The sequence below is a fragment of the Didymella exigua genome (genome assembly GCF_010094145.1).
Source record: "Didymella exigua CBS 183.55 unplaced genomic scaffold M421scaffold_35, whole genome shotgun sequence".
NCBI classification, from domain to species: Eukaryota; Fungi; Ascomycota; class Dothideomycetes; order Pleosporales; family Didymellaceae; genus Didymella; species Didymella exigua.
This window is the reverse complement of record NW_022984809.1, coordinates 7,430-28,249: the sequence shown is the minus strand read 5'-3', so window position 1 is coordinate 28,249 and position 20,820 is coordinate 7,430. Positions and strand designations below refer to the sequence as shown.

At 54.0% G+C, this 20,820-nt stretch overlaps 7 protein-coding genes and 1 non-coding gene across 8 annotated transcripts; 4 read left to right on the top strand and 4 right to left on the bottom strand.

Moving 5' to 3' along the window:
• Positions 1–78: 78 nt before the first annotated feature.
• M421DRAFT_t112 lies at positions 79–166 on the top strand. Its single transcript has one exon. It is a non-coding gene; the product is annotated as a tRNA-Tyr (tRNA).
• A 223-nt stretch (positions 167–389) lies between these two features.
• On the bottom strand, positions 390–2,187 carry M421DRAFT_424401 (Set1 complex component swd1). The gene is made up of 3 exons (XM_033593738.1): positions 2,011–2,187; positions 1,900–1,961; positions 390–1,850 (listed from the first exon to the last, which is right to left on the bottom strand). Exons 1-3 carry the CDS (start codon positions 2,078–2,080, stop codon positions 540–542), a joined length of 1,443 nt encoding a protein of 480 aa, XP_033445010.1. The 5' UTR covers positions 2,081–2,187; the 3' UTR covers positions 390–539.
• Positions 2,188–2,716: 529 nt separating this feature from the next.
• Positions 2,717–8,097, top strand: M421DRAFT_103504 (DNA-directed RNA polymerase II subunit RPB1; the record flags this gene model as incomplete). The annotated part of the gene is made up of 3 exons (XM_033586912.1): positions 2,717–3,002; positions 3,055–3,125; positions 3,193–8,097. 3 exons carry the CDS (start codon positions 2,717–2,719, stop codon positions 8,095–8,097), a joined length of 5,262 nt encoding a protein of 1,753 aa, XP_033445009.1.
• Positions 8,098–9,936: 1,839 nt separating this feature from the next.
• Positions 9,937–12,167, top strand: M421DRAFT_270390 (uncharacterized protein). Its single transcript, XM_033588786.1, has 6 exons — positions 9,937–10,203; positions 10,266–10,330; positions 10,384–10,849; positions 10,896–11,108; positions 11,163–11,446; positions 11,503–12,167. Exons 1-6 carry the CDS (start codon positions 10,058–10,060, stop codon positions 12,096–12,098), a joined length of 1,770 nt encoding a protein of 589 aa, XP_033445008.1. The 5' UTR covers positions 9,937–10,057; the 3' UTR covers positions 12,099–12,167.
• M421DRAFT_424399 (uncharacterized protein) lies at positions 11,988–13,047 on the bottom strand. The gene has a single exon (XM_033593737.1). The coding sequence runs from the start codon at positions 12,759–12,761 to the stop codon at positions 12,237–12,239; it is 525 nt and encodes a 174-aa protein (XP_033445007.1). The 5' UTR covers positions 12,762–13,047; the 3' UTR covers positions 11,988–12,236.
• A 721-nt stretch (positions 13,048–13,768) lies between these two features.
• Positions 13,769–15,122, bottom strand: M421DRAFT_95109 (uncharacterized protein; the record flags this gene model as incomplete). The annotated part of the gene is made up of 3 exons (XM_033598274.1): positions 13,769–14,767; positions 14,822–14,949; positions 15,002–15,122. 3 exons carry the CDS (start codon positions 15,120–15,122, stop codon positions 13,769–13,771), a joined length of 1,248 nt encoding a protein of 415 aa, XP_033445006.1.
• A 257-nt stretch (positions 15,123–15,379) lies between these two features.
• Positions 15,380–18,477, top strand: M421DRAFT_424396 (Sin3 complex subunit). Its single transcript, XM_033593736.1, has one exon. The coding sequence runs from the start codon at positions 15,635–15,637 to the stop codon at positions 18,305–18,307; it is 2,673 nt and encodes an 890-aa protein (XP_033445005.1). The 5' UTR covers positions 15,380–15,634; the 3' UTR covers positions 18,308–18,477.
• M421DRAFT_103501 (PLP-dependent transferase) lies at positions 18,430–19,826 on the bottom strand (the record flags this gene model as incomplete). Its single annotated transcript, XM_033586911.1, has 3 exons — positions 18,430–18,695; positions 18,756–19,683; positions 19,764–19,826. The coding sequence occupies 3 exons, from the start codon at positions 19,824–19,826 to the stop codon at positions 18,430–18,432; spliced, it is 1,257 nt and encodes a 418-aa protein (XP_033445004.1).
• Positions 19,827–20,820: the final 994 nt, after the last annotated feature.

Here is a 20,820-nt window from a genome sequence, read left to right as displayed (position 1 = left end):
AGTTCAGCATAAGTAAATATGAAGATTATTAACAGGCTTCCCTTCATGAAAAACAAGCACAACCGTAAGGTTGTATTCCTCCGCTTGGTGTAGTTGGTTTATCACGTTCGACTGTAATAGCTTCATTGTTATCGAAAGGTCCCTAGTTCGATTCTGGGAGCGGAGAAAGCCACTTTTTTTGGGCTGGGTTTGGCACTCTGGTAAAAGGCTAAGATGTGGAGGGCATTGCATTTTGCCTGTGTGGGGCTCTTAGGGCATGTGGGGCGTGTGAAGCCTGGTCGAGGCTGTTGGTGCTGCTGGAGTTGGTGCGTGGTGTGTTGCTGCGAATCATTTTGTAGTGTCGAGTTGCATGTCAAGGCGAACCTGAACAGCTGACATGCAAATAAATGTCGTGGTGTTTTTGCTTTTGGTTTGTATTTGGGTATCATTGGTTGTGAGTGCTTTGCTTGCGATGACTAAAGCTCCAAAGCTGGCTATGCCATGCGCGTTCCCTGCTCCTTTCTTTAAGTTTCCTGTATGCCCGACTCTGCGCTCGGTGTTCAGCCTCGCCGTCTCTTTGAACCGTTTTGCACTGCTGTCCCGTTAGCTCGACGTTCGTCTCCACTAATAGCGACTTCGTCGTCGTTCATCCACTCCCGGCCAGCACCAGGGCTGCGGCGTCTGAACTGACCAGCACCGACTGCGACCACCTCGTCTTCGCTATCACTGTTCTCAATATCCAAGATCACAGGCATCAGGAATCCTGACTCTCTATTCGCCGCCTCAGACTCAGCTGCTGAACCCTTGACTTCGATTGTCAGGACGTCGACCTCCTCATCTTCCTGGTCGAGACGGCGCTTGTGCAGTTCTTCGAGCGGCTGTATATCGAACTCGTCCTCTCGCTCGATGTACTCGACGTTCTCTTCGACCTCCACGAAATCAGGCGCAAGGGCTGACCACCGCTGCGGTTGCAGAATGGACCAAAGCCAGACTCGTCCAGAGTCAACACCCACTGCGGCAACAAATGGTCGCGAGGGATGCCATTCTACGACCGACAGCTCTTCCTTTGTGCCTTCCAAGATCTTGACCAGACTGCCTTGCCCTCGTTCCCAAACATATATGTGATGGTTCATCCATGTGGATGCCGTTACGTATTCGCCGCTCGGACTAAAGGATACGTGATTCCATGACAGCCTCTGCACCAGATCTTGGAATCTGTGCTCCACCTCGAGCTGCAATGAGTCGAAATCGAGTTTGGTGTCGCTGAAATCGGGTAGATGCAGCGTGCGCACTATCCTGTCGCTGGCGTTGACCACAATGTCGCGCCCGGAGGGAGTCAAACGAATGTACACAATGATGTTGTTGGTGACTCTGTACGAGTACTTGACTTGGTGAGTGTCTGTGTCGATAATATTCATCCACCCCTTGTTTGTGCCGGCAATGACGTGCTTGCCAGAGGGCGTGAACAGCGTCATGGTTGTTGTTTGTTTAGCGTCTTGGGCATTCTGCTTTTCTGTTGCGTTTTCACGCTCGACCTGGGAGCGGCGTGGCGCTGAGGGGATCTGGTGCTTCACTGGCACTTGCTCGGTCATATCCACAATGACAGGCTGGTCTTCGAAGAGGGCGGCGACAAAGCGCATGTGGTTGTGCGGGTGGAGTTCGGCGATGAAGATGGCGGCCTCGAAGCGAATGGTGCGCACTCTGGAGCCATCTTGCAGGTCCCAGAGGACGCACTTCCAGTCCTGTCCAGCGCTGAGGAGGTAGCGGTCGTTGGTGGACCAGCTCAGCGACTGCACCTGGCGCGTGTGACCGCGCAGTTTGCGGGCGACGCCATTGGTCTCGATGTCGAAGATGACCACGATGCCGTCGTGCTGGACGAAGTCAGTTTAGAGTAGCAGTGAATGTCCAAGCGCTGCCTACTCGTCCAGATGCTAGTAGATCGCCGCGGTGGCTGAAGCGGATGGAGGTGGAGTGACCGCTGCCTGGGACATGTGAGCAATGCGCACTGGGCAGCAGAGGCAGCGCACTCACGCAGGCGGCCGGTTATGACATCGGGGCAGTCCTGTGCGAGGACAAAGGGATCGACCAAAGACAGGTTCATCTTCAGGGCGGGGCAGGGTGCAGAGAGGCGACGTGCTCAGCTCGCAGCATCTTTAAAGCCGGGCCTGCTGTGCATGCGCGTAGGTGAAGGACAATGCACGCGTCGTCGTGTTTCATTCGCTCTGTGCTGCGCTGCGACAGGTCGCAGCAACAACATGGCGCGCTAGTGTCAGCGAGCCCGTGCGTTGCGACCCGCCGCTTCTGCCTTTGACCAGCGCCCTTTCACACGGCACGCCCATCCACTCCCACCACCATCCCCCCATCTCCCCGCGACCGTTCTGCCCTCCAGAGCGCGTCTTCCACCGTCACCAGCACGCCCGAGTTCCCCGGCGAGCTATAATCGCGCGCGCACGCCTCCCGCAGCACGTGCGACCGCAGCGAGCCCCCGAGCCCGAGCAGCCTCCACCCCCAGGCGCTATTCTTCGACCGCATCAGTTCCAGCGCGCGCGGCGCATCAGCTCTACCCACGAGCGCGGCCAGCAGGCGCACTAGCTACTACGGCACATTTACAGACCTCTTAATACGCGGACGCAGAGCCTGGCGTGGCTTTCCGCAGACGCCTTTACCCGGCCGCCAACATCGATAGAGGAATCTCCAGCGAGCTACTTTCTCGTGACCGTCTTTCCATACCGCCAATATGCCGCCCGGCGCGCCAGCAGTATCGAAATGTCCGCTCCGGACCATCAGGGAGATCCAGTTCGGGCTGCTCTCCCCCGAGGAGATCAAGGCCATGAGCGTGGTGCACATCATCTACCCTGAGACCATGGATGAGGACAACAAGAAGCCCCGCGAGCAAGGTCTCAACGACCCCAAGCTCGGCACCATCGACCGCATGTACTCTTGCGCGACATGCAAGGAGGATATCCAGGTCTGCCCCGGACATTTTGGCCACATCGAGCTGGCCACCCCCGTCTTCCATGTCGGTGAGTGAATTTTTTCGCAGAACTTCCGTTGACGTTGTACTGACGTGTCCAGGTTTCGTTGTGAAGATCAAGAAGATTCTTGAGACGGTGTGCCACAGTTGCGGCTTGATCCTCGCTGATACCGTAAGTCTTCCTCGTGAAGACGAACTTTTCAGGCGTTTGAGCTTGTTGTACTGACTCCCACCGCTAGAACCATCCAGACTGGGATCAGGCTATGAAGACCAAGGATGCGAAGCGGCGATTTGACAAGATTTGGCGCATGTCCCGCACACGGCGAGTCTGCGAGCAGGACACCACTGAAGAGGACCCTAAGAAAGCCCGTCGTCCCCACGGCGGCTGTGGCAATCCGCAGCCAGACACTATCCGCAAGGAGGGTCTTAAGCTCACCGGCACATGGAAGGCGAAGAAGAAGGACGAGGATGACGGCCAAGGCGACCGCAAGGAGGTCATTACCCCGCAAACAGCTCTGAACATCTTTAAGCTGCTCTCCGACGGGACGCTCCAGATGCTCGGTTTGAACAAGGACTACGCTCGCCCGGAGTGGATGATCCTTACAGTTCTGCCTGTTCCTCCGCCACCGGTCCGTCCCAGTATCTCGGTCGACGGTACAGGACAGGGTATGCGTGGTGAAGACGATCTGACATACAAGCTCGGCGACATCATTCGCGCCAACAGTCGTGTTCTGCAATGCATTCAGGACGGCTCACCGCAGCACGTTCTGACTGAGTTCGATACCCTCCTCCAGTACCATTGCGCGACATACATGGACAACGACGCAAACGGTGTACCACAGGCCATGCAGAAGTCTGGCCGTCCCCTCAAAACTATTCGTGGTCGTCTAAAGGGCAAAGAGGGTCGTCTCCGTGGTAACTTGATGGGTAAGCGTGTCGACTTTTCCGCGCGTACTGTCATCACCGGTGACCCCAACCTTTCGCTGGACCAGGTCGGTGTGCCGCGTTCGATTGCCCGCACACTCACTTACCCCGAGGTTGTTACTAAGTTCAACATCAGCAAGTTGACTGGCTTGGTACGCAATGGTCCCAACCAGCATCCTGGTGCCAACTACGTGATCAAGGCCGACGGAGTACGTCTCGATCTCAAGCACAACAAGAACCTCGATGACCTGCGACTGCAGTACGGATGGAAGGTCGAGCGCCATATCAACGACGATGACGTTATCATCTTCAACCGTCAGCCCTCTCTGCACAAGGAGTCCATGATGGGTCACCGTGTTAAGGTCATGCCTTACTCCACTTTCCGCCTCAACTTATCTGTTACATCTCCATACAACGCCGATTTCGATGGTGACGAGATGAACTTGCACGTTCCGCAGAGCGACGAAACTCGCGCTGAGGTTCAAAACCTGTGCATGGTCCCTAAGCAGATTGTGTCGCCCCAGAAGAACTCCCCTCTTATGGGTATTGTGCAGGATACGCTATTGGGTGCTTACAAGATGACTCGCAAGGACTCGTTTCTGCCTATCGAACAGGTCATGAACATCATGATGTGGGTGCCAGAATGGGACGGCATTGTCCCAGAGCCAGCGATCCTGAAGCCTCGTCCCATGTGGACTGGTAAGCAGATCATGAGCATGGCCATTGCTAAGGAGGTCAACATTGTCAAGCTTGACGATGACTCAGTACCTGGGCCATGGAACGATATTGCCGACAAGAGTCTGATGATCATGGGTGGTCAGCTCATCTTCGGACAGATCACGAAGAAGGTTGTCGGTGCCACAGCTGGCGGTGTCATTCACATCATCTTCAACGAGTTGAGCCCTCTGGATGCAGTAGCATTCTTCAACGCTTGTCAGCGCGTTGTCTGCTACTGGTTGTTGCATCACGGCTTCAGTATGGGTGTGGGTGACGCCATCCCCGACCCAGCTACTTCTGAAAAGATCGCTGAGTGCATCGCGAAGTCGAAGAAGGATGTCGAGGACATCATTCTCACAGCCACTCAAGACAAGCTCGAGTCTCTTCCAGGTATGACCATTCGTGGTACTTTTGAATCGAAGGTTCAGAAGTACTTGAACGAAGGTCGTGAGGGTGGTGGTACCGCTGCTCAGAACAGTTTGAAGCATTTCAACAACGTTGTCAACACTGTCATCTCTGGTTCCAAGGGTTCTACAGTCAACATCTCTCAGATGGTGTCTCTCGTCGGTCAACAAGCCGTCGAAGGTCAACGTATCCCTTTCGGTTTCAAGTACCGTACCCTACCACATTTCACCAAGGATGACTACTCGCCAGAGTCCCGAGGTTTTGTTGAAAACTCATACCTTCGCGGTCTGACACCCTCGGAGTTCTTCTTCCACGCTATGGCTGGTCGAGAGGGTCTTATCGACACAGCCGTCAAGACTGCAGAGACAGGTTACATTCAGCGTCGTCTCGTCAAGGCGCTCGAAGATGTCATGGTCAAGTACGACGGTACTGTACGTAACTCCATGGGCGACATCGTGGAGTTCATCTACGGTGAGGATGGTCTTGATGGCGCACACATCGAGAAGCAAAAGCTTGACATTATCACTTCTTCGGAGGCGAAGTTCGAGAAGACGTTCAAGCTCGACGTTGTCAGCTCAGGAAAGCCTCCCATCCCAATCAGTCAGCTCGAGGTTGCGGCTGAGATCCAGGGTGATGTCGAGGTTCAGCAATATCTTGACGAGGAGTTTGATACGATCAAGGTCGATCGCGAGTACCTTCGTTCTATCATCGACGACGATGACAGCCAGCAATTCCAGCTGCCTCTCAACATCCAGCGTATGATCGAGTCGGCGCAAGCACGCTTCGGCATCAAGCCACAGCAGGACCGCAGCAACCTTGAGCCGGTTGAGACTATCACCAAGGTCCGCGAACTCTTGGATCGTCTTGTGGTCATTCGTGGTGATGATCAGATCTCCAAGGAAGCCCAGGCGAGTGCGACTTACCTGTTCAAGTCGCATCTGCGATCTCGCCTTGCTTTCAAGCGTCTCGTGGTGGAGTACCGCTTGAACAAGAAGGCTCTGGACTACGTTCTCGGTGAGCTTGAGGAACGTTTCCTCAAGGCTGCGGTTGCTCCTGGTGAGATGGTCGGTGTTTTGGCTGCTCAGTCCATTGGTGAGCCGGCTACACAGATGACGCTCAATACTTTCCATTTTGCTGGTGTATCCTCCAAGAACGTCACTCTCGGTGTGCCTCGCCTCAAGGAAATTCTCAACATCGCTGCGAACATCAAGACACCATCCATGCTTGTCAGACAAGAGGACGCGCGCGGTAACCAGCAGGCCGCAAAGCGTCTGCGGTCCCGTATCGAACTCACTACTCTGCGCTCGCTTACGCATGCAGTGGAGCTATACTACGACCCTCAAGTCAAGGAGACCCTCATCGAGGCAGACGAAGACATGGTTGAGTCCTACTTCGTCTTCGGTGAGGGCGACGAGAACCTCGAACAGCAGTCCAAGTGGCTCCTCCGCATCGTTCTGGACCGCAAGAAGCTGCTCGACAGGGAGATCTCTATCTCTGAAGTAGCTAACACCATCAAGGAGGAGTTCAAGCCTAACCTAGCTGTTATCTTCAGTGACGAGAACGCGGACGAACAGATCATTCGTGTTCGATTCATTTGGGATAGCAACCTCCAGAAGGATGAAGATGACGAAGACGAGCGTGACGAGCGATGGATGCGCAAGCTTGAGAAGCATCTCCTTGACGATGTCACCCTGCGTGGTGTACGTGGTATCGAGCGTGCTTTCATTCGTGAGCTGAAGGTTGTTGCTGAGAACGATGATCGTTCTTTGATTCTTTCTAAGAATGATGCTCGCTGTAACGAGTGGGTTTTGGACACGACCGGCACTGCTCTGGCAGATGTTCTTGCTATCGAGGGTGTCGACTCCTCAAAGACATACTGTAATTCCTTCATCGAGATCCTCGGTGTTCTCGGTATTGAAGCAGCTCGTGCTGGTCTTCTCAAAGAGTTGGGTATGGTCTTGTCCTTCGATGGTTCCTACGTCAACCATCGTCACATGGCCCTGCTCGTCGACATCATGACCCAACGTGGTCTTCTCATGGCTATCACGCGTCACGGAATCAACCGTAACGACACTGGTGCTCTCATGCGTTGTTCCTTCGAGGAGACTGTTGAGATTCTCCTTGAGGCTGCTGGCTTCGGTGAGCTTGACGACTGCCGTGGTGTGTCTGAGAACATCATGCTCGGTCAGCTTGCACCTATGGGTACTGGAGAGTTCGACATTGTCATGGACAACTCCATGCTTCTGACTATGGTGGAAGACAACTCGAAGGTCATGGGCGGCGCGGCAGCTGCTGGCAACTACCTGGACAATGGTGCTGCAACCCCGTACGACCTGGGCTCTCCTACGTACGAGGGTGGTATGGGTATGGGTGGTTACGATGCTTCCTTCTCGCCACTTGCCGCTGCTGGTGGCGACAATGCAGGTGGCTTCAGCGAGTACCAGCCCAACTTCGACAACGGTGGATTCAGCCCGTTCACTTCAGGCAGAAGCCCAGGCTACGCTCCAATGTCTCCAGGCTTTTCAGGCGCCAGCCCAACATCTCCAGGCTACTCGCCCACTTCGCCAGGATACTCGCCCACCTCGCCAGGCATCAGCAGCCCTCGCTTCGGTGCGACCTCCCCAGGCTATGCAGCTACCAGCCCACAGTACTCGCCTACATCGCCGAGCTACTCGCCAACCTCGCCTGCGTATGGATCTCCCACTTCGCCGTCGTACTCTCCAACGTCGCCCAGCTACTCACCGACGTCGCCCAGCTACTCGCCTACGTCGCCAAGCTACAGCCCGACATCGCCTGCGCATCGTGGTGCTACTTCGCCACACTACAGCCCGACATCACCTGCGTACAGTCCCACATCGCCTGCTTACAGCCCGACGAGCCCACAGTTTGGTGCGAACAACGACAGGCGTTCGCCCGCCTCGCCCACATCGCCGGCATACAGTCCTGCCAGCCCGCAATACTCCCCAACAAGCCCCACTGGTAACGCAGCGTACTCGCCCACGTCGCCCAAATTCTCTCCCACGTCACCGGGTGCGGCACCATACTCGGCGTCTTCGCCCAAGTGGTCGCCAACAAGCCCGTCTTACTCGCCTTCGTAAGTTCACTGGTCATAGTTGTAGACTTCCGTATTCGCCTACAGTTGCTGACTTGGTATAGATCGCCGAAGCAGTAAAGGACAGCCGCAACCCATGAGCACGAGAGCGAACATATTCATGTAAGCTAGGGTCTATAGCTTGCTTTGTACAAAAGTTGTATTCGCTTCGCGGATGGCTAACTTTTGGTGACCCAGCAGCCCACCAGACTGCCTCACTAAAAGTTCGCACCACCCCACGGCCGGTCTTGTACGGTAGCACCGATGTTTACGGCGTTCCTTTCGCTAGGCCCACGCCCCCGCCATCGTTCCTGCTCACGACGCTCACGCCGCTTTTCGTCTTTAATGTCTTTGCGCTTCTTTTCCACGAGAAATTGTACAACACAACGCTGTCGCTCGATGCACAGCACCAAAAACTTTGCTTTGTGCGCTATTTGCATCCATACTACATCATTTGCGGGGAGTTTTGGGCTTTTGTTTATCCCCTATGACACATAATTTGGGGCGAGGTGCTTTCTTTGGCATAAAATGCAATGCGAGGCGTTGGGGGGACAGTTCGACACTGAAGAGTGTCTTTCGTGCTTTGCTGTTCGCAGATGATTAGATGAGATGCCCGCCAAATTGCGCATGGGGCATGTGAGTGCTTAGACCGATCTAGGTTTTGAGGGCGATGGGATACTGCCAGCACGTGGGGACATAGACTAGTAGCACAAAATTGACACATTTCTGTCAGGGACGCCGTTGAGCTTCTCGTGACTACCAGAATTGAACAGGGATTTGACTGTAGCACCGCACGGATGTAGCCAGTCTGGGCTAGAACGTCCGAGTTACCTACAGATTTTGGACATGGATGCGAAGACCTTCGCGAAGCAGACCAGAGAGACTATAAGCGTACTTGACCGTTTCTGTGCTTTGCTCCAGGTTTTTTGGATTGTCCTTATCACTGTGGTGGAGGACGACGGTCTACTCCAAAGTTGCAGGGTATTGCGGCGTGAGTTCGTACAGAGAGTCGGTCTCCCCTGTTGATGCCGCAGTCGGGAAGTCTGGTGTTGTGGTTGGAGCGGATCGTATTTGTCGCAGCACCTGCTCTTCTAGTATATTACCATATCTGCTTTCTCTGCTAGAGGTGTAGAATGGATCCCTGTTGCTTCTTTGTGACAATGTATTGTGCGATGTCATGGTGCTCTGAGATGATTCTCGTATCCACGAAGCTACGACGATTATTTAACCTTTTGGTGGCGAGGGGTTGTGCCATGGTATGAGGATAGGAATAGCGACTGGGAACGAAGGACACTGAGATACCTATGGGATACATAGAGTACAGGGATCGGCTCGGCGCTTCGGCGCCTGCAATTCACGAGCGTCCGAGATGAACCCCCGTTGGAGTTAGTGATGCCCTCCTACGAAGGCGCCTTGTCGGTATGATTTTGAACAAGCTTTCGGTGGCACGAAAGCCCGAGACACCAACACTAAGACTTGGGATTTTGGATGCTTTTGACTTTGTTGTGTTGTCAAAGGTAAATGCCAAGCAATGTAATGGTGTTGTCCTTCCTCGAAGCACTTGCCATTTGCCGCACCACACCCGAGGAGTTTCACTTGTCTGGTCTCAGCGCTCGCAGTACCATCAACAACAGCAAAAACAGTTGTGATGCAGATGCTTGCCAATTGCCGCGGCAGGACAGCGGTATCATGGTCTATCCATGCCACGAGTCTCGGTCTCATTAGCCCGCCTCTCGAGCTCGGCCGAGCAGTGCAGCCAGCACATGACAAGCAGGCGAATCGCAACAATGTCTTCGAACTTGAGAATCCTCGCATCCGATTCTGACCGATTAATCGATGTGGAAGTAGGTACAGGTAGTTGTAGAAGGCCTCTGCAACAGCGACAACTTTTACTACGCTTACTGTAATATCTGCTAGGCCTGGGGCTCTTGCTCCATCGCAAAGCTGTTGACCATCTTTCTCACAGAATGCAATCGCAGGGTCCTTGGTCAGAAATTCCTCCGGAGACTGGCTCCTCCGAACGGTTGGGAGACGCGACGAGGTCCGCTTGCCTCCATTGTCGGACCAAGAAGGTCCGGTGTACTGTGAGCCCGGTGGCAGGAGTGTGTGAACGGTATTGCGGCCAAAGTCCACTGTCGTGTTAGGACAGTCTTCGGTGCTGACACTATCTTATAGATGTTATCGGTCGGAGCGAGAATGTGTGCTCCGAGCCCGCTCTCAACGGCGCCCGAACAAGAAAGGTATGCATTACATCCACGATCCTTGATTGCTGTCGCTCACCGACGTTGCTCAGTAACTCTTCGCATCGAAGAACTGGAGAAGAACCTAGCAGTGGTTAGGGCACAGCTCGCTGGTCAGGGCCCGCAAAGCCAGACTTCACAGTCTCCAAGCTCAAATGGTATTCCCACCCCAAGCGCGCTACCGGTACTGCAGACTCAACCAAGCTCAAGCGCTGCTCAGCAGGATGTGTTTGATCGGGGCCTTCTGAGCCTCAGTCATGGCATGGCCCTAATCCGAGAGTATCAAACGATGTCAAAGGGGTTTGCCTTTGTCGTATTGCCAGAGCTCCAGTCACTTCCGGCTGTGCGGCAAGAATCTCCAGTTACGCTTTTGGCAGTACTAGCTGTTGCGTCTTGGCAGAATAGAGATGTCCAAACTAGTCTTTACAGAGAGCTCTGGCAAATCCTTTCACAGCAACTATTCATGGATGGAGAGCTTTGTTTAGATGTTTTGCAAGCTCTAATTATCCTCTCCGCATGGTACGTCAGAAGTTCTATCGATGTGCGCCTCGCTTACCGCAACCAGGTGTCACCTAAACCTCGTGTCTGTGTACCGATTGACAGCATATGCTGCGTCAATAGTTGTTGACCTTGGTATTAACAGTGTGCCCCGCAAAGAAAGCGATCCTAAGGTAGGGCTTCGCCTCAAATTCTACCCCCGAGCCCAGATGGAAGTACCAGAGCGGCGCAGTTTCGAGGCACAGAGAGCCTATGTTGGCTGCTATCTGTTGTCTACCTCGTCAGTCTGCCCCATCTACTGCTGCATGTCCAAAATATTGCTCACGCTTAATAGATACTCTCTCTTGTCAAGGAAACCTCTTCAGCTTCGGTACACACCGTACCTGGAACAGTGCGCGGCTTTCCTGGCGTTAGAAAACAATGCTACCACAGATGACTCCTTGATACACTATGTTCGCATCTTACATCATGCCGAGGAAATCTACGAAGCTTTCGGCTATGCTGAATCACACACTACGGCGCAATACAGCGATGAGATATTACGAATACTTTTGAAGACTTACGACACACGACTGAAAACTTTGAAGAGCGAGCTTCCGTCCCACATCCGTGTCCAGCGTAAGTTGATAACTTGTCATACACGCATGGTTAGAAACGTGCTCACTCCTTATTAGCAGAGTTCGTCATTATGGTACACACAATTTGTGCGTACACCAACGAAGTCGCACTGCATTGTCTACCACCTCCAGGTGAACAGCTGTCTCCCACCCTGGTGGAAGCCTTCTTGGACTGCTTGGTGAGTGTCAGAGAAGTCCTTGATTATGCCATGCTGCTCTCAGACCGGGACTTCATGAACCTGAACGGGTACAGCTGTGCTCGAATACACTACGCTGTCACCTTGGCCTATCGACTGACGTTTGCAATCCGCTCTCCGTCCTGGGACGTCAATTATGTTCGCTCAATAGTCAAGCTCGAGGACTACATCGACCTCCTCATCCAGCGCGTCGAACCTATTCAAAAGTGCGTCTCTGGAAGCGAGGACCATAGCAGTTGGTACAATGTCTGCCTCATCGAATGGACATCCGTCAGGAAAGCATACATTGCTGAACTGGCACAGAGGGGCATCGAAGTGCCACTTGTTGTCACAGCTCCACAAGAAACGGCTGTATGGTCGCAGGGTGTGCTGCCATACAACGACACCGGCTTTTTCGACTTCATGCCCAACCTACAGCAATGGATGTGGGCACCTCCAGTCCCGGACTCATCATGAGATCGGCTGCTCAGGGAGTGGCTCTTAGGATGATTGTAAAGGCCCACTACCATACAATATTCGACCGCTGTGCGAGCGCAAGAACAATGCTCCAACCTTTCCCCACGATCATCCCACGATACACAAGCGCGCCAACTTTTACGCCAGACTCAAACCCTCGACCACAGGCTCCCTGTTCGCGACCCACGCCACAAAAGCAATCACTGCAATCCAAAAGCCCTCCACATACAACACCGCCGTCCCCGAGCCGTAAAACGCCATCCCATCGACCTCCAACGGCACCATCCAGACATGCCAAACCGCAATCCAACCCACAAACAACGTGAACGCGCCGGCCGGCACGCGCCACGCACCCAGCTGACCCTCGCTCTCGGCCTCGACGACCAGATGCAAGTTCCACATTTCGACGGTGAACGCCACCACGCAGATGGCGACCAGGAGCCAGATGCCGTTGCTTTTGGCGTGGCCCATGATGCCCAGGAACAGGTACCAGCTCGTTTGCACGGTGCGCAAGACGAGGGTCAAGAGGAAGGCCGTGCGTCTTGGGCTGAGGGTTAGGGATCTGACGAAGGGATTGCAGGAGCGGAATATGGCTGGGAAGTAAGTGCGGTAGTGTGGGAGCAGGCGGAGGTAGGGGTTGTGGTAGTGGTCGGTGAGGTCCATTGTTGGTGCCGGGTTTTACTTGTGGGGATGTGCTGCGTGGGAATGTTTTTGGGGGAATGTGAGGCGCTGATCAAGGCGGCTGGTGCTGAGGGCGCTTGTTGTTTTTAGGGGAAGTTGGGTGTGCTGATCGACAAGGACACTACTGCGTGCGCGAAATTCCTTGGTGTCGAGAACGAGACCGTTGATGATACTATCGTAAGGACTGCGTTAGACGACAGTGTAAAGGGGTAACTGCACGGCACCCGGGATCTATGATAAGATTGTGCATGTCAGACGCTGTACGTCCTCATCTAGGCAGAGACCGTGCGCGATTCCTGCAGGAGCAAAAGATTCAGGCTCTTGAAATGCATATGACGATAGCTAGGGCATATCGTGAAGACCTACTATTTCTGAGATTCAAGACTTTACATCTAGCGCTCTCGCGACCGGGAAGGCAGGCACTCCCGGTTCTTGTGGAAGAAAGAAGTCACGTTCACGCTCACCCACGCGTCTGGTAGCGTGCGAAATCCACGTGCAGCCCCTCGCAAGGTCTCAATCACGTGTCTCAGCCGCAGACTTAGGCTGCGTAGCATTAAATTTGTCGCATCTCGTAGCGCAAGCATGCAAGAAAGATTGAAGTGTGTAATAGCATGTTGCCGGCCTGGTTGCGCTTTTCAATCAACGACAGGAAGAGCGTATCACGCAAACTGTACATAGCTGTGATGATATTCCGCGCCAGGCGAAGCCCCCGGAAAATACAACGCCTAGACCCCAAGTCGGTCGCGATTGAAGACTGCTCCCTCTCTTTCCAATGTGATCTGGTTCACCAGCTCAATCCGCGCATGCGGTCTGTCAAGGTCCTGGGTATGCACAATCAGTATCTGTCCGTCCAGCTGCTCCTACGCTAGTATGGTCCCCAAATCTCTTATCGACTGCTTCAGCGCCTCAAGAACCTTGGTTCGACTAAGCATTTCGTGCCAGTCTACCGCATACCCAATAGGCCCGGAACTTTGCTCCTAGTGTCTGTTCTATAGCACGACTTTCTTCGCATCTCGCGGGTGGCTTTCAGTCGGGCAGTAGGGACACTTGAACCGTGCACCCTTGGACAACTTGTCAAGTGACTCGCTGGCTATGACGTGGCCACAGGGCATCATCATTGGTGGATTTGCGTCGGTGGTCTGCTCCTTGCTGACGGGACAGACGAAGATCGAATGGAAGTGGTATGTGCTTGGTAGAGGTATCTCGACAGGCAGCTCGTTCTGTGTTGTCCATTCTGCGCGGCGCTGTTTCATGATACTCTGCATTTTCAGCAGGTAAGGCAGGGCGATTGCGCCAGCTGTCGCAGCGATAAATAGAGGTGAATCTGCGCTGAGACCCAGGAGCGAGCAGAATTCGCGGTTGAAGGAGTGTGCTACTTCTTCCCATGCAGAGTCGTTGTAGAAGTAGCGTTGGTATGGTGAATCTTCGATGTTCTCGTAGTAAGCCATGGCGCCCATGAGATGCTGAATTTCGCGCGCATAGCGTTGCGAGAACATGCCAAACGCTTGTCTCGCGTAGTTCCAGGCGCGCAACGGACTGGCTGGTGTGTCGTCCATAGAATCATCTTGATTTTGAATGAACAGGCAAACGAACTGCAGACGGCAGAGCTCAAATTCGAGATTACTGCCCCGTGCTTCCAGAACATCACTTCTCTCCCGTGCCCATTGTATCGCCGGCTCCAGATTTCTCTCGTTGCGCAGCTCGTGTATGATGTGGTACATGTCTGCAAACTGCCGTTGCAGATTCTCCGAGTTGAAAGTTCCTTCTGCCAGATCCTGTTCCCAAGATTCGGTCCTTCTGGATGGATCCGGTGTGTTCAGTGTTGGCTCAGGGTGCGGTGGGTGCCGACGTGCTTCTTCGACGAAGGTGGAGGCTACGTCGAACTGGCCTTCTCGCAGCAGATGCATGGCTATCGCTCGATTGATCAAGGATGGGTGTGAGGATAGGGCATCGTTCTCGGCGCTGGGGAGCGGTTTGTCTTTGAACTTCTGCAGTGACTGTTAGCAGTGGACCAGTTCCAGACTCGCTGTGATGTGACCTACCTTGTCCAGCGCCTTCCCGTACTTGTTCAGGCCGGAGTATATTGGTTTCAAGTCCTTCTGTGCCGCGTCCAGCGTCTTCTTGAGGGGGTCCTGCAGCTTTGCGAGCGTCAACGGCGCCTTTGAGGGGTCTATCACACCATGGTCAGTCGTGCGTACAGGTTACAGGATAGGCAAACATACCGGCGGCGACCTTCTCGCGAGCTGCCGTGAGCATATCGATCGTCTTCTGCACATGGTCGAGGCTGGTGGTGAGGTTCGCACTGCTCTCAAGGAGCTCTATCTGTTCGCGGAGGTCGTCCATGGCGGAGGTGAGGGTTGCTCGCCGCAGCTGGCCGCTTTGTGGGCGTGCTGGCAGCGTGAGGGTATGCAGGGCAAACGAGAAGCGCAATATCGAGTGGTTCTGGCCAGCAGATCACATGCCACTGGTCCATGGCGGTTCCGCTGGCGCAGTTGGTTCGCGATAGTCGTGTCGAGCCGCGAGAGCTGGGGCGGCCGGTCGCGGCTCCTTCCCCACACGTCATGCCGCAGCCGCTGTCCTCTCAGACCTTCACCCCCGACGCTCACGTTCGACCAGTCCCAGCGCCACGATTGCCGTGCCCATGCTGCCACGCATCGTGTTCGACTTTTGGAAATATGTATAGTCTGCATACGTTACCCTTTCCACCGCCTCCAACGCCCCCCTCTTACAGAGCAGCGAGTGGGCGCCGGACAATCTTGCGGCCTGCGCTGGCGCCATGAACAGCCGACCCGTGTAGCATTGTGCAGCATACATACCGAGCATCGTACGGTTTGGCCTAAGCAGCCCCTGCAACCATGTCGCTGAATGGGCACATCCCCTTGTCACGGACAAACACCGCGACCAATGCAGAGAAGGAGCTGCGCGGACAGATGCCTCCTCTGCAGACCAAATCGCTGGACCGCAACAACACCACACAACCGCGCCCACTGACCGCTGCCAGAACGTCGACGTCCGAAATCATGTCGAACGATGGGAGCCTCAAGTCGCCCACTTCGCCTACTCGACACAAGCGCTTTGTCTTGACCGACATAGTTGCGTCCCGTTACCTCGAAGACGATCCCCACACCACGGTCCTTGCACGCCGGCAAACGATCGAAGGCTACGAAATATACCTGGTGGAACAATGGGCTTGTTCTCGAACGCACCCTACCTTTCTCATCACCACCTACACCGGCAATCCTCAAGATACAGTGCTGGCCACGATCATCAGCGTGCCTGCGGACGAAGCGAGATGGTCACCAGCGATGCAGTTATATTTCAACTCGCTAAATGAGTATCATGCTAAGAGAAGGGATACACCATACGGCACGTTAATGATCACCAACCTGAACGGCTTTCCTTCGTCCCTGACTGTCATCCCAATCCCTGGCGGGGACGTGCGAAAGTACAAAGAAATCTTCTATGTCAATGAGAACCTGAAGAGACTGGGATGCTCGGGTCGTTTGGGCATTAAACTTGCATCGCCGAGTGGTGCGACCGAGGCCAAGTTCCACCAGCTTTACCGTACCAGCGAAAAGATCCCCTTGAACGGCGCAGTCATTGAGCTCGTGAAGCTTTGCCAAGTTGCACTAGTCCTGTTTGGCAAGCTCGAACCAGAGTATGCAGATGGCCTTCTCTGCGATGTCACGGAGAAGGCGATCAACGACTGGTGGGTAGAATTTGGTGCGGAATACTATGCAGTCGAGCCGCACGATGGCATTCTCGGTCCCACTACGGTCGCTGCTCTGTTGGGTATGCTCATGGGTGCCCGCAACCGCTTGAGCGCACTCAACGCACCAGTCGCCAAGGATGTGTTCGACATCGAGAGCACGAAGAAGGGCATCGCACACTTTCAAAAGTCCCACCATATTCCAAGATCAAAGCGGTTGGACCGGCAGACGCTCGATAAGCTACGCAGAGCAACTGCGAAGGCTGCGACTAAAGAAGGCTGGGGTGTACCTAGAGCTTTCAAATCAACAGTAGCCGAGCTGGGTGGGAAGGGCGGTGAAATGGTGATGGGAATTGTAGGTGCTGGAGAGAAAGATGGTATCGCCGAAGTAGAGACGGTGGACATCGATCGGTTTGTGGAACTCGTTCGTGGAGACCACGCAAAGTGGCTGTGGTATGGTCGGGCTCGAAAGACAGGATCTGGCGATATGTTCGATCGATTACCGGATGAGGACGGCCAGACATCTCCAGTTGTACTACAGGATCGCAGTCGAAACTCCCTGAAGAGACAATCCACGCTCGAGGAAACCAAGTTGCCTCGACAAGAAGTCACGCGAGACGATCACAAGAAAGAGGTGTTCAGTCCTGATGGCACGGAGCCCAAAGATCGAGATCCGTTCTCGAAGCGTGCAGCGATCAAGGCAAGGCTTGACCCCGAGCGGGGCTTCCACCGCATCAAAGACGCTGTTGGTCTCCGTAGCCATGCCAGCAAATCCTCAAGGGACGAGCAGACACGACTGCAACTTCAAGGCTTGCGAACAGGGCTCAATGCACAGCAGCCTGACCTGGATGGAGTATACGACGACGGAAACGAATTATCGGGCGTCATGTCAGCTCAACGTATCGCTACAGACCTCGAACCCTCTTTCGCCAAAGTCCTTACTGAGACGCCGCACGACTCTGCCACTAATCTTGTGCTGAACAAAGCTGCATCGACACTGAATGGCGATCTTGAGTCGCTGGGTTCTAAACTCGCAGTCGCCGAATCAGAAGCTTCCACCCAGCCACCTACTGCTGAACCCTCAGTAGCCGGATCAATTTATCACGGGATCGCATTAAACGAGGTACTGCCTCTTGAGGAAGTGCATGCCTTCCCTCCACTCCTCCGACGCACACAGTCCGCCGATCAACTGGAACTCTACGGCACTCAGCACAGTGACGAATGGTGGCCACGTCATCTCTCCTTCAGTATTACCGAAGAGAGCGTGTTGACGTGGGAAGGTGTAGTTAGCGCTGACGTTGACGAAGACGCCATCGATGACACCGACACGTCTGCAGTGGCACTTGTTAGGCAGCAAGTCACCTACTCTTTGCAGTCCGAGCAACTAAAGCGCCTCCACCATCGTCTTGCTGTTTTGTCGGTCACAGATTCATCCTGGGTCAAGTTTCGTCTGGATGAGATCAAGGATCTAGATGCCGCTGCCGACGGTGATATCGGAACGCTCGAGTCCATCTACTACCCACGCTTGGACACCTATCATTCCTTGCGCGAGAACACGCACGCCGTAATCACCAACAACCGCGCTCAGCTCACCGCCTCGTTGCGCGAATTGGACAACGTCAACGATAAACTCGAGTATGAGATCACCGCCTTGCGAGGCAAGGTCGAAGACGTTGAGGACTTTGTAGACGAATTTGAAAAGCAGGTTGAGTATGTTTGCGACCGCGTTGAGGAACTAGAGACGACGCTTGGTGGGAGAGAGGGCTGGTGGCATTGGATCTTCAGAAAAGCGACTGGTCTTGGAAGTCGGCCCGCATAGACGATAATATCGTCACATAGTTTAGAATGGCGTTGGCAACGGCTCTCGTTTTGTATACCCATAGCATCGTTTCACTTTCCTAGAAGACAGTTGTAGAGACGCGCACAAGCTGTCATGAGCTCCTATGCTCTAAGCGCGCTAGCAATTCTCACAATATCCTCACCCACCAACTCCGGCGGCTGCGTGAACACAAGTCGAAACCACCCCGGTTCCTCTGCCCCCGCCGCATTGCCATCAACAAAGAACACTCTCCTCGCCATCAGGCGCTCATGCACTCTCGCCGTGATCCCGGCATCTCCATCGAGCGACACCGCCTCCACCGACCCAGTGAGATTCTCCCTGAATATCTTGCCCAAATCATCCCAGATGAAAAACGCCGCATTCGCGCCTAAAATATGCTAAATGCCGTACCTCTTCAACTGCGTGGCGGCATGCGTATACGCCACACTCAACCGCTGCTTGTTCAGGTCAATGTAGTTCTCGACAAACGCCGAATCGTTGAGGATAGCGCACACAGCGCTTTCGGTTAGGCTCGACGGACTGCTCCAGATGCCGTACGCTTTGCAAGCCTGGATGAATGAGGCATTGGAAGGCGATAATATGGCGCCGAGACGCAGGCCGTTGGCGCTGAAGTCCTTGCTCACGCCCCAGAGTACGTGGATGAGTGAGGGGTCGATGAGCGAGGGGTCGACGAGCGAGGGGATGTCAAGCGAGAGGATGGAGGAGAACGGTTCCGCTGGCCCGGCTGGGGACGGAGGGTCGATGGTATTGTCCCACACGGTCAGGGCGTAGATCTCGTCGCTTGTGAGGTGGATGCTGTACTTTGCGCAGAGGCGCAGCAGCGCGGTGAGCGCGGCAGTGGAGTAGCAGCGGCCGAGCGGGTTGTGCGGGTGGCAGAGCATGAGAGCGCGGATTTTGGTTCCCTCTGCATTTGACTTGAGGAGCGCGGCTTCGTACGCCGTGGCGCAATCGATGCCACACGGATCCGTGTCTCCAAAGCTCACGGGGACGAACTTGACGCCTGTGCATATGCTGATGTCTGGCAGGAAAGCGCGGTAGTACGGGCGGCCGAGGAGAATGCCTTCACCTGGGTTGACAAGGCCCCAGGCACAATGCTCGATTGCCACGGAGACGCCGTTTGTGACCATGATGTGATCTGGCTGCAAGGGGCTGAAGGGCTTGGAGTGGTGGTTCATGGACGTGGCAATGGTGTCTCGTATGCCCCTAGATCCGTAGGGACCGCTGCCATAGGTGAAGCCAACGGCTTGAGGATCGATTAGCTTCTGAGCGTTGAGGAAGTCACGCAGCTCGTTGTGCATGAGTGCATTCTCTGCAAGGCCGAGGGAGACATAGCCGTCGGGGTTGGTTTCTGGGTGCTAGAGATTGGAGATGATATCTCAAAGGGCCTGTGAGGTAGTGAGACACGTGAGTGGAAAGCGTAGTTGTATGGTCATACGAAATCTTTCGGATGGTTTACGCTTGCCGTAGTTCCACGTGAGGACAATGTGGTAGTAGACATTAGATCCGAATCGTGCATGTAGGTCTTTTAGTCTTCGAGAGGAACTCATGGCCTGCTTTAAATGATGCCCCGGACTGGGATGCGGGGATGTAGTGCCTGCTAGCTTGACGGCGTCATAGGGCGTGAGGCGGTGATGAGACTATCAGTCGACACGACGGTACCTACAGCCCTGTCTGGAATGGAAATGTCGCTTATGTTTTTCGATCTGATTACAATAGCTCCTCGCATTCTGTCCACATTAGCTGTGACGCCAAAGTAGCTGCTCATTAAGAACTGCAGAGCTAAGATTGTGCAACCTATATTAAACGCTGAGGAGACAGTTCAGCTCCTGGATGTGAGAAGATTATAATAGGCAGCATCGGCATGCAGGAAGGTGTAGGCTGGCATAGAATGGTGGATGGGTACCCCTTACCTAGGGTAGGGTATAGGTTGGATATAGGTCGCATAGACTAGGCTGGCGGAATGGGTATACTCCAACGTCCTTCGTGGGTACCCCCCAAAACCTTATCAATAATACATGGATTCTAGCGAACTAGGGCTGAAAAGAAAGAGAAAAACTACCTCTACATTTTTGTTGTAGAAGGTTTTGTTATAACTATTAAACTGCACAAGCTAGAGGCTAGAAAACGTTAAAAAAGGGGGGGTACCTAGCAAGCATACCTATTAATAGGTAACGTAGATTATCACCGAGCCGGCCATATCACCGAACCAGCCATTTTCTCTTAGCACAACTAACACAAGTTACTGCAACTACAACTACTTGCTATTAAATAGTGACCTAGCATACTGCGTGCTTGCATTAGATTTAGAAGATGTTTCTGCACCCTCCTAGCACGTTCGTGTGTTGTGTCTAGTTTTGCTACAGTTCCTACAGCGCTAAACAGTTGACTAAGCTCCTAGTTGACCACCTCCACCTAGGCTGGCGGAATGGGTATACTCCAACGTCCTTCGTGGGTACCCCCCAAAACTTTGTCAATAATACATGGATTCTAGC